Genomic DNA, 13336 nt, shown 5'->3' with positions numbered 1-13336 from the left:
AGGAATTATAGAATTTAAAAAATCAATTCTTTATGCAGTACGAATGCGTTATTGTTATATAACATTTTCACAACATACATTTTGCACAATATCAGTGCTTGCGCGGAATAGTAAAATATAATTGATTTCCGCTGCAGAGAAAAATAGTGACATATACTGTCGGAATATGAAATAAAGCTTATAATTTAAAAGAGGCACGAAACCAATAAATGGAGGAATTTCCGAATAGAGCCTTGGCACGCAAACGGACAATATTTTACATCGACGAAATATTTGTAGATGATCGTTTAGAAAAAATATGTCATAGGAGAACACGATGAAAGTTTGCTAAGTTTATTCGACATTTTTATCGTCAGAACGCAATGGAAATATTGAAAATTTACCGCTGCCGCGCCGGCCGGTTTAAAGCTGCATTTTGTAGAAATTGATCAACTCTTTATTGATAATATAATATAAGGAAGTTATCTTCCTATGTCCTCTTTCATAAGAATCAATAATAATAAGAAAGTAAGTAAAGTTTAGCAGGTTCATCATACAGGGTCCGGCAATAGTGCGTCGGGCATCTGTAGCTTCTAGAATAAAAAATTTGGGAATTTTGTTTAAGTGGAAACCTAAAATATGTACCAGGATTTATTTCAGGAAAATATTTTAACTTCTATAGGGTGGCTCAAAAAAGCGTGAGTAGATCTACATGGTTTTTTTTTAAATGGAACACCCTCTATATTATTGCATTTTTGGCTTCCTTTCAGATCACTTCACATAGTCCTAAAATATGAGTAAATATATTTCTATTAGTTTCAGATATATTAAAAAATAAATCAAAAATATATTTCAGCCATTCGTAAAAAAATTATTAAAAATACAAGAACTGCTCTGAGATATAAGTACTTACTTTAGATGGTCTATTCTTACTTTGCTATATATATGGTAGTAGTAAATGATACAGGATGTTCAATATTCTACGTCAGACTTTCTAAATTCTTTTTTCTTTGTTTTTTTTTAAATTGAACACTCAGAATTTTTTTTTATTAGATGGAGAGTTAAAAAATGTACATTTTAGGTATTTAAAGTATTTCAAAATTTTTAATAGTTTTGCAGATACACGCAGTATAATTTCATATGGCGCGTTCAATGGTAAAATACGAGAGAAAAATCTTTGGGTGGCTTTGAAATTTACTGAAAAATGTCTATACCTATGTGGCGGATTCATCTCTCCAATAAAATCCTTTATGGGTATTTCGCCACTGCACTGCAAGAAAATCTACAAAATAAAATAGTTATTTTTTGTAAACACTTCTGCGTTAAAACTAAACGGACATTGTCAGAAAAATATTTTGCAGTGCAGTGGCGAAATACCCATAAAGGATTTTATTGGAGAGTAAAAATTTACTGTTTAAAATGCCATGTGAAATATAAAATAGGGAATATCTGCGAAACCGTTAAAATTTTTAAAATACTTTAAATACAAAAAATGTTCTCTTAATTCTCCATGTAATAAAAAATAATATACAGAGTGTTTCATTAAAAAAAAACAAAGGAAAAATATTATATATTTTAGAAAGTTTGGCGTAGAATTTTGAACATCCTCTATGACTTACGATTTCCATATTTATAGCAAAGTAAGTACAGACCATCTAAAGTAAATACGTAAATAAAAATAATATAGTTTATTAATAATTTTCTTAAGAAAGGCTGAAAAATATATAATTTTTATTTATTTATTAATCTCTCTGAAATTATCGAAATGTATTACTCATGTCTTAGGAGCATGTATTTTTTGCCAAAAATGCAATAATATACAGGATGTTTCATTTAAAAAAAAATCATCCCGATCCACTCACACTTCTTTGAGCCACCCTATAGAAGTTGAAATATTTTCCTGAAATACATCCTAGTACATACTTTAGGTTTGCACTTAAACAAAATTCCCAATTTTTTTATTCTAGGAGCTACAGCTGCCCGACACACTATTGCCGGACCCTGTAGATAGCGGATAATTAGGTTGTATTATAGAGAGTGGGTCCAAAATGTATTTCGGAAACTTCGGCAACACATAGTGCAGATACAAATAAGTAAAATTCGTATAAATATATATTCTAAAATGCTTAGATTCGGAGATACAGGATGTAGAAGTTTCATTTATATTTCAATTTTTTCTAAATAATTTATGAAGTAACATCAATATTTGGATGAAAATTGGTGTCTGGGAGTGTTTTTGACATTATAAATTTGATTTTGATGTCAATATGCCTTCTATTTGTAGGGGACGCCACTTACATGAGTTTTAACTGATTTGAACAGTAATAAATTTTCGTCCGTACCTGCATATAACTACTGAGTGAAAAAAAAAACATCTCCGTGTCTTTTTACATAAATAATGTATCTTGGTAAAAATCGGTACAAGCAACCGTTCTCAAGATAAACAGAATGGAAATACCCTATGCATGTTATTAACAAAAAAAACACATCTGACTGAAATAATTTTGAGAAATTTTTATTTTTTTTAAATTAATCATAAATTTTTCCGCGAAAAAATTATGATAAAACAGTCTCTGTTGAACTTTTAGTCCAAAACATTTCAAATATATGATTTCAGTCGAATAACTATTTAGTCAACATGTTTAATTTATGTCAATGATTGACAGGTATTGATAATTTCGATTTCAAATATCTCGAGAACTATTGCTCGTAGCGATTTTTACCAAGAGACCTTTTTTACGTAAAAAACGTCATAATTATATATATTTTATTACTCAGCAGTTTTATCCAGGTATGGACAAAAAGTTATTACTCTTCACACCAGTTAAAAATATGTAGGTGGCGCCGTCTACAAGTAGGAGTCATAATGACATGAAAATCAAATTTCTCATGTCAAAAAACTCCCAGACACCAATTTTCATCCAAATATTGACATTACTTCATAAATTATTTAGAATAAATCGAAATAAAAATGAAACTTCAACAACCTGTATCTCCAAAACTAAGTATTTTAGAAGATACTTTATACGAACTATTTTACTTGTTTATATCTGCAGAATATGCTTCTGAAATACAGTTCGGACCACCCTGTAGAGTACAAATAAAAGTATAAAAAAATATGTTATATTGGCTCGCCCATTATTCTATTCGCCCATCCATCAGGCTACATCCTATTGCGACACGTCCGGACTATCGCTAAATCGTATATTACATACATACAGCCGTTACTCGCTGACGAGTATTCGACACACATAAAGAAGATGGTCACGCAAGGCGTTTTCTTTCATGAGTTTTTTGTGACTGAAAAGCCTGATACGTGATGTTATCTGCCTACCGCACTCCGGACATTCAAAAATCTCATTGCTTTGTTGCCTCTTTACTTTTTGGTTGTCGCTGTTAACTGAGTTTACTCCCTTCTCCATTGGGTTCTATTGTGAGCTACTTTTTCCCCCTCATTCTGCATGTTAATTCCCTTTAAATTTTCGTGGAAAATGTCCTTGTATCTTTTCAGTTGTCTACCCGGCCTCCTCTTACCGTCTACAAGCTCACCGTAAAGCAGAGATTTTGGTATGCGGTTTTCTTGCATTCTGCATACGTGACCAGCCCATCTTAAGCGGGATTTTGTAACCATGACTTCAATACTCTCGCAGTTATCTTTTTCAAGGACCGATACGTTTGAGACATGATGGAACCACCGGACTCTCAAGAGTTGTCTAAGGTGTCTCTGTTGCAACTTGTTTAATGCGTTCATGTGTCGGCGGTAAGGCATCCAGGTTTCGCTCCCATATAACATGGTGGGGATTATAATTGCTCGGTATACTGCAAATTTTGTTTTTGTACTCAAGTCATGATTGTAGAAAACCCTGTCTTTTAATTTCCAGAATGCTCTTCAGGAGCTACTAATCCTGTGCTGAATTTCAGAGTCAATATTGGCCTTTTCCAAAATCAAACTGCCAAGGTAATTGAATTCCGCCACATATTCCAATAGTTCTCCGATTTTTATAGCAATGTTGTGATCTTCCGGGGGAGTGTACATGATTTTAGTTTTATCGATATTTATCTTAAGGCCTAAAGCCTCGTAGGCCCAAGTATATGTGTTCAACATTTCTTGTAATTGTTGTACCGTGTAACTAGAGCGCAGTCGTCAGCGTATTGAAGTTCTGTGATAAATTTTGTTTCCTTGTTTTTGTCTTGAGTCTTTTTATGTTGAACAGACCGTTGTCATATCTGTATCTAATGCCCAATCCTCTCTCCTGCAGTTTGCTGTCCACTATAATGGAGAGCGCTGCCATGAATATGTTAAATAGGAGAGGCGCTAAGACACATCCCTGCCTAACTCCTGTATTTGTTAGGAATTGGTCGGTCAGTGATCCATGATGTGACACTCTTGACTTGTTGTTGTTATGAAGGCTTTTACACACTGTAAGAAATTTGTTGGGTACTCCGAACTTTTCCATAATTGCCGGATGCCGGTCCAACATAAAGTTTAGACTGCTGCTCTTTTACTTTTTCCTGTAGTTGACGGATGGAAAATATGGAATCGACGGTGTCGCGGTTGGTACTAAACCCGTTTGCGATTCTGGAAGGATGTTTTCTATATATGGGTGCAGGCGGTTTGAAATTATTTTTGCAAGAATTTTTCCGCCGATGGGCAATAGCGAAATTCCCCGGTAATTTCTGCAGTCTGATGCACTTCCTTTGTTCTTAAATATATTCACTATATTCGCGTTGCGAAAGTCCTGAGGTACCTCTCCGCTTTCCCATACGGCATCGAAGGGAGCCTTAAGATGACCAATAAGTTCTTTACTTGCACACTTATAGATTTCCGCCGGAATCGCGTCACAGCCAGCTGATTTGTTGTTTTGAAGCTGTTTTATGGAGGTCTTTATTTCTTGTTCTGTTATTGGGATGTCTAATACATCGAGGCTGTTATACTGAGGTATTATGTTGAGTGCTTCTATATTGGTTTTTTTTTCTTGGTTAAGGATATAGCTGTAATGTTCGTTCCAGCGATTTCTGATTTGTTCTTCCTCTTTTAGAAGTTCGCCATTTTGAGCCATGATTGGGCAGCTTATCTTCTTAGTTGGACCGTATACTTCTTTTACAGCCTCGAAGAATTTACGATAATCGTGATGAGTGGCGTACTCTTGAATCTGATTCGCTTTTTGTGACCACCAGTTATCCTTTACTTCGCGCAGTTCTCTTCGAAGCGTGTTGTTGGCTGCTTTAAAGTTGTCTACCAGTCTTGGATTATGTGGATTTGCAGTGACTGCTTGATGTGCTCTATGCTTTTGTTCCAACAAAGCCTGTATATGCGGTTGATTTTCGTTAAACCAGTCTGGTTGTTTCTTTTTATTCGACTTTCCCAGTACTGCTTCGCTGGTTTTATGAATCACGTCCCTTAATTGTGTCTAGCCTTGTTCAGCTCCCAATATTGAGATTGAAGTTATCGGTGGAAGTGATTCTTTGATGGCTTCCTGTAGGGCGTTGGCGGTATTGTTGTTCTCTAGACCCCGTACGTTCAATCTGGTCATGTTGTTTTGCTTTTTACAGTGTGGATGTTTGGGTTTTAACTGGATTTTCATTTTTGAAATTAAAAGTCGGTGGTCAGTGCCGCATTCGGCATCTATTCTAGCTTCTGTGAGCCTAACATCTTTTAGATGCGTCCTTCGAACGATTATTTGGTCCAATTGATGCAAAGATTATACTCAGCGCATGTTGTTAATAAGCGTTAACCATTGCTATTTACGTTTCCCATTCCATGTTTTCCCAACACGTCAGGCCATATTTCCTGTTGTTTGCCAACACGGGCATTAAAGTCACCTAGCAAGATGATTCGTTCGTGCTTTGGAATTCGTTGAAGGGCATTTTGTAAAGCTTGGTAAAATGTATCCTTATCCTCAATTTTAACGTCAAGGATGGGAGCGTAGGCACTAATGATATTGACGTAAGTTTTGTCTGATATGGGGTACCTTAGGGTCATAAGACGTTCGGAGACACCAATAGGTACTTCTGTTAACTTGGTGGCGATTTCGTTTTTGATCGCAATGCCTACACCATGAATTCTCCTGTGTGTTGCGGGGTGACCTTTCCAAAAGAAGGTGTAATGCTCCTCAGTGAGACTATCTTCATCTGCAAAGCGTGTTTCGCTTAGAGCGGCAACATCTATATTTAATCGGTGGAGTTCCTGTGAGACCAGTGCTGTTCTTCTCTCTGGTCGATTTGAATTTGTCTTGTCAAGTAGAGTGCGGACGTTCCACACCGCAAACGTGAAACATTGATGTTTTTTGTTTCTCCGATGATACGCTCGAGTAGGCACCCCCTCCCGGAGATCCGATTGAGGGGTTATTTTACCTCCGGACAATAATTTTGTTCCACTCGAATGTTCCATCATTGCTGTGTGTAAGCTGCGTGAAAAGGTTTAACTGTGGCGGTTACGCTGCCGCACAGTTTTGGCTGCAACTGTAGCACGGGATGGCTATGGCACAGTGAGGACTGCGACGATAGTTCCCTTGTGCTACGTTCTCGGCCGGCTAGGTGTATTTTATTACTCCTTTTCCCCAGAAGATGGTAGGTCTGAGGGTTGTATAAGGTTATACCTAGAGATGAGCAGAAAATCGCAAACTGCGATTTAATCGCAGCGATTGTAAATTCGCAATCGCAACCTGTGATTCCTTTCCATAGCAAACTGCGACTTGCGATTGAAACATATATCTGCCGATTTTGGATTTTTAGGCAACCAATATTACATCAGTTGCGATTTGCAATCGCAGTGGGCACGCGAACGAAGAGCTGCGAACGAAAATCACAGCATTGCGATTTTCGTTCGCACCGGTGTTGCATCGACACGGCACTGAGAAGCCGAACGATGAGCTGCGAACGAAAATCGCAATATTGCGATTCTCGTACGCCCCGGCCGGCGGCGGCGCGTCTTCAACATGGCAGTGGACAGGCGAACGAGGAGCTGAACGAAAATCGCAGCTCATGCCAGCATTGCGATTGCGATTTTCGTTGGCACCGGCGCGGCATCAGGAGCACGCCAACGAAGAGCGGCGATTGCGATTTTCGTTCGCAGCTCCCAACACATCGGCCTAGACTAGATCGCAAAATCACATTCGCAATCAGGGCCCCGTAATTTTTATGAAGCGATGGAAAATAGGCTTATATATGTTTATACACCGCATAATATATATAATTTATTAGTTTTAAATTTTGATAATAGTTTCAGATTTATAATATAATTATGGATTGAGAAGGTTAAAAAATTCTTGTTTTCGGTTATGACTAATTATAGTTACAGTTGCTCCCCGGTAATGATTCAGGTAAAATGATTGATAAGGACAGTTTTGGATTCAAATTATAAAAAATTATCTATTTTTATCCTTTATTTACTAGAAGATATAGAGCACGGAAAAGAAACATCCCTTTTTATTTATTATATTTTGTTATATATTATATTATTATAAACATTTTTATAACAGTCCATAATATAATATAATTTTCTGAATATACTAACAGTTGTGGATCCGCTGCTATGTTAATTTAAATACATCCTTTACAATCAGTTTTTTCATTTTAGAGAAATTTTAAATATAAAATGTGATATTGTCCTTTTATTTATCTAAAAGTTCGAAAGTTTGCACTTGCACTGGACGGGCCATATCAAAGCCGTCGGCGTCGGCTTCTTTTGAGTTACATATAAAGAAAATGTTTTTAAAAGAAAACAAGATAAAATAAACAGTTTTTTTTTCTAGTTATCTGAATTAAGGTTGGCGGCAACCTTTTTTATAATAAATTTTTCGTTAGTATACCTACTGTCTAAAAGCACATTCGAATATTTTGAACATTTTATGTATTTTTAATTTCCCTTTTAAATTTATTCGGTCTGTTCTAATCAAAAATGTTTAAAAAAAAGAAACTAAGTTATTTGTGGATTTTTTTTTGGTAGGTAATTGATGAAAATTTTAAGTGCAATATGTGTGCAGCAAAAATATCATAAAAAACACGCACTACAAATTTTAAAAGGCACATAGCATCGAAACACCCAACAGTTTCTTATTAAAAAAAAATTATTCCGCTATTTATTCTGTTTTTTATTAGAAATTTTGGGATTGAGCTTCCCAGATTACACCGTACCAATTTAAAAATATCAAAATCGCAATCGCAGGTTACAGTCACAGCGATTTATAAATCACAATCGCAGTTTCAACTGCGATTGGAAAATCGCAATTTTGCTCATCTCTAGTTATACCGCCTATACTCGGACGTCAGAGCCTCGTTTGTGTAAACAGGGTGCACCACATGAAGGTGAGGTTGACTTTTGGGTAAGCTAGGCTATATGTATCGCTTCAATACCCCTTGCACCCCAATCGTATATTAATCAAAACAGTGTCAGTCTATTTCTTTTTAACAATGTACTTTCCCATATTCAATATTATTAACATACCATTATTTCTAATATAAAAAACAATTAGGTATTTTGTATAACCACAAGAGTAATAAAAAGTATTCGAGAAATAGTCTATTGCAGAGAGGATTTAGAGGAAACAAAATAGGTGACTGATTCACACTTGATAACGGTCAGTGATATATACCGTGATTATGACCGTTGTGTAAACCAAGGTGTAAACAAAATAAAGACAATTGAATCCGAAATTTTATTAATTTTAAAATAGGTGATGCTGTAATCATAAAGCTTTGTCTCAAATTTACAGATTCAATTACTAGACGAATCTATTTCCTGTTTAAATTTAGTTGTTAAAATAAAATAATTAATAAATAAAATAAAACTTTAATGGGCCGTTTAGACTCTCAGATGGTTTGCGCAAACCAATTTGCGCAAACCATCTGAGAGTTCGTTGCTACAAACTGCACCAATACTAAAATATCTTAAAAAACTTACTTAACAATTAAATACACATTTGATAAATACATTGTGACATTAAATGTTAACCAACGAATGTCACAACTATCTAAAACCATGGTAACGTTCACTTAACAATGGAGACGAGACAGATTTTATTCAAGCCAAATTTTTGAACGGCAACTGATAGTCCGGTCGAGGTATGAAATCACGCGTTTTTTTTGGAGGGGGGGGGGGCTTTTTGTGACTGATATTTATTCTTTGCATGGTAATGATTAAATTAAATATGGAAGTCAGTTTTGAAATTTTGGCGTTTGGGTGCCATTTTGTAATTTAGTTATGTTATTCAGCTATGGTGCAGCGTCCTTTTCCTATTCGAAGTTCAATAAAACACAAGTTTACTTAATCGGGATGAGTTGCATAGAGGCCACTAGCTTCTAATTTTAACAGCCGGGTGGTCGGGATTCAAAGATCTTGATAAAAGGGCACAACGAGATTATACTCTATGAACTCTGCGTGAATGATGAAACTACTAAGCAAAACTTCAACACTAACCTCGAACTGTTGTGTGTATCTACCATGAATTTCAAATATGCTATAACTCGTTAAACTTAAGTGACTCTAACTTCACAATGAGACTAGACTGTAAATAATACTACTAAAAATATTTAAGCAATTTATTGAAATATCGAAAAGTTAATATTTAAAAAAAATGAATGAAATATGTTAAGAAAAGCAAATTGAATGGTAAGAAAAGAAAATAGAATTTGAATCAATTGAAATAACTGATGACGTCAAACCCCCTTATCTAACTTAATACTAGATACAACCAGGGTGGTTTACATAAATCAAATCTAAAATTATACTAATCTAAACAGTCTTACTCTAATGCCTTGAAAGTACTCGAAACTTCCTCCGGCTTAGCTATAGTGCATAGCTACGGGGTTGCTACGGCGGTGCACAGCAGTTCGATGAATGTCACTGGAGCCCACGGATGTCAGGAGAGGTAGAGGTGCAAGGCAGGTGTGCAGATTTCAAACGGTGAACATAAAAACCCTAAATAATACTGGTTGTCTTGGAAAAGAGCCGCAATTATAGAACAAGGACTAGCTCAACGTGTAGGAGTTAATAAAGGTAATAAAGGACTAATTAAATCTGAACTTTACCTCAACGAGGGTTTATGATGTCCAACGGGCAACTCTACACGAGCAACAGGAACTGGCGGAATTCTGAACTATTCTGTACGTCTGAGTCGGACTGCTTGCTCTACAATTACCAACAACCAAATAAGATTTAAGAAAGATAATAACTCAACTAATCTTTCTACACCACGTGGGTGTGGAAAAGTCAAAAACCAGTCAACAATATCAACAAAAATCAGTTGAGCATTGACTTAGAACAAGCAGAAAAATTATAGCATACCTTGGAACTACTCAGGAACTTCTTGGGCACGTGGAATCGGAATATCGGTCGGAAAAGGCTATTTTAATCCCATTACGGAAATTGGTCGGCGCGCGGCGGTCCATACAAATCAACAAAATACAACCACGTCTCTGACCAAATGTGTTCCGGAAAACTTGATCCTCTCTAGAGGGTCCTGCTTTTCACCAACAGGGAAATTGCTTCAAGAAACGGCAGCCAGATCTTCACGATAATATTCGGACGGTGGATACACAAGAAGTCACAAAAGGATTGGACTTCCTTCACAAAACCAGATTTAGAAATAGATAGAGAACTATATATATCGACTAGTCCAACTCACAAAAAGGCATAAATAAAAAACTATGTTCTAGAATATTTTCAACTGCCATATTCCATATCCGGTCATTGAACGAACTTAACTCAGAAATTCCTACAATTAAATGAACGAATTGCACACTGCGATCCACATCAAAAATAAACGATTTAACTACGAAATTTTATCTGATAATTATAAAATTTCAATAACCAAAAGAAAGGATAAATAAATCCAAAAACATCTGATTTGATCTGACAGTGACAAGCGACGGACAGGTAATCATCAAAGATAAAGAGAATTCGACAAAAATCCTACTGCTGGTGGCGGCATCCAGTGACAATGCTGTGTAGCTGTATAATATCGCGGTGTATATTCGGTTACATAATCGTAAAATACTAAATAAAATAATATTTACCAATAAAATTGAAGTAGACATGATGCAAAAATAATAGTTATTTGCTTTAATTTATGAGCTAGCATACAGATGTCGTAGCGAGGAAATTTGACTGTTACAATAGTAAGACAGTAACTCAGATGAAGAATTATATTATAAATAATACAAAAATAATAATTTGTGTGTTTATGCCTTGTTTGGAATTCATATGATATTTCTATATTAGGTTATTTCTTTATTAGTTTTTTACTTGCTGTTTATTTTTTAACGTTTCTTTGTTTAATAGTACAATCTTAAATTTTTTATATTTTAGTTTCAATTATTCTTTGACCTTATGATATTAATAATTATGATAAATAATAATTGGCCTTATGATATTTTAAGTAAATTGTATTCTTGGTTTGAGGTCAGGTGTAAATAAATATATTAGAGATTTGATCCATTAATTATTATTTATTGATGAAAGAAAAAAAATATTTTTCATGACGTTTCGACCATTAACTTGGTCTTTTTCATAATGAGTAATAATCTTCTATCATAATTTAATAATATCTTAAGCATAAAAAATATTGCAAATTTTATTTTTTAACAACAGTTGCCCTGTGGTATAAATTAATAATTTTTATTTTTACTTTCTACCTATTTACGATTTAATTACTAATAATTTATATATATTTGTGGAGATTCTAGCATTTTTAAACATGTCACTAAATTACAAAATGGCGACCAAACGCCAAAATTTCAAAAGCGACTTCCATGATTAATATACCATTACCATGTAAAAAATAAATATTATTCATAAAGCTCCCCCCAAAAAACTTACGGAATTTAATATCTCGACTGCACTTTAACGATTTCTGTTTACACTTTAAATTTTGGTTTACGCAAATTAACTGAGAGTCTAAACGGCCCTTAACAGGTCACGAGCCGCCACTAACTATATTTACTGTAGAGTAAAGAGTAATAAAATAGTAGATAATAAACAAAACTAGGTCAATTATAAAAAAATACTTACCCATTATTAGCATAATTAAAGGAAGGATGGAGAGACAAACCAAGATAATGGTCACTACAACTGAAAACAAAACAAATATATCCTATTAGACTATACTTTATTATTGAAATTACTGTTAGTCTAATGGGCCAATCAAATAGGATTTATTAAGGAGATAACTTGGAAAGAAGTATTAGAAAGCAAATTATACGTTTTGATTGGTCGATCTAATGTCAAAGAAAAGTTTTCTAAGTTTGCACGGTTGCTCGACCGCCGTTCGAGCAAGGAGGCCCAAAAGATTTACTTATCTTTTGGGCCTAAACCTTTTTCCTAAACCTCTTTCGCGTTAAATGAACCACTCAAAACAATAATTACCTCTAATACTTTTTTCCAACTGATCCCTCTAATTTGATTGGCCTATAATGACTATTTATGTTAATCATTTATTACTAGGCATTAATTTTATGTATGTATTGCAGTATTACACACTACTAAATATACAAAATTCTTGCCTTGAGCTGCTATATTTTTCAATTTTCGAAAATAGAAAAAACAAAAAAAGAAAAAAAAAAATGTTATGTTTGTCGTTAATGGGGGAAACCGACTCCCACGACCGGTTTCTGGGCCTACCCGTCACCAGGTGAGCTGTCCAGAGGTTGGTTCACCAACGAAACGACTTAACAATTTGAATTGGCAATGTCGAACAGTGTTAGTGAGATATTAAAGATCTCGCTCTAAAGATGGAAAGAGCATTCTTGAGCCGCTCGAATATACAGGGTGTCCCAGAAATAGTGCAAATATTTTAAGGGGTGGTAGACCTCGATAAAAGAAACATATTTTTTCTTTACTGTTTTTCAAATAAGTCCAAAATAACGGAGTTATTTTACTTTGAAAATTTCCAAAAAAAATGATTTTTTGCTAAAATTTAGAGAACCACTGGATCTTTTCTGGATCTTCTTTCTTGTAAATTTAATCTAATACCTATGTTGCCATATTATTAAGAAATTATGTTTTCCTTGAGGTAGCGGCTCGTTGGTCGCTCTATTTAGATAAATAAATATTTTTATTTAAATAAATACAGCGACCGTACTGGCTGGGGATCGAACCCAGTACCTTCCGCTCCGCAGATCGACACACTAACGGTGGAGCTACGGCCGGCCACAATTCTTGCCCTGAGCTGCTATATTTTTCAATTTTCGAAAATAGAAAAAAGAGGTTGTTGTTTTTTTTCTCAAGCCCAAGGCAAGAATTTTGTATTTAGTAATTTATACTAAAAGCTGCAAGAAAACTTTGTTTGCCTTTACATGTATATTACTAGATATTAATTTTGTATGAAGAATAATTTAATTTGGACAGTAACAAAACTAA

At 34.8% G+C, this 13336-nt stretch overlaps 1 protein-coding gene across 1 annotated transcript in view; it reads right to left on the bottom strand.

Annotated features, from left to right (window-relative positions):
* Window positions 1–13336, bottom strand: part of LOC115885527 (peptidyl-prolyl cis-trans isomerase CYP95-like) — a 541467-nt gene that overhangs the window by 82910 nt on the left and 445221 nt on the right. The window contains exon 11 of the mRNA XM_030904483.1: window positions 11990–12049. Within this exon, the coding sequence (XP_030760343.1) occupies window positions 11990–12049 (60 nt within the window). The remainder of the gene's footprint in view (window positions 1–11989; window positions 12050–13336) is intronic.

Source organism: Sitophilus oryzae, unplaced genomic scaffold (assembly GCF_002938485.1).
Source record: "Sitophilus oryzae breed Bouriz unplaced genomic scaffold, Soryzae_2.0 scaffold_395_pilon_pilon, whole genome shotgun sequence".
NCBI lineage: Eukaryota > Metazoa > Arthropoda > Insecta > Coleoptera > Curculionidae > Sitophilus > Sitophilus oryzae.
This window is presented reverse-complemented; position numbering and strand designations above follow the sequence as displayed.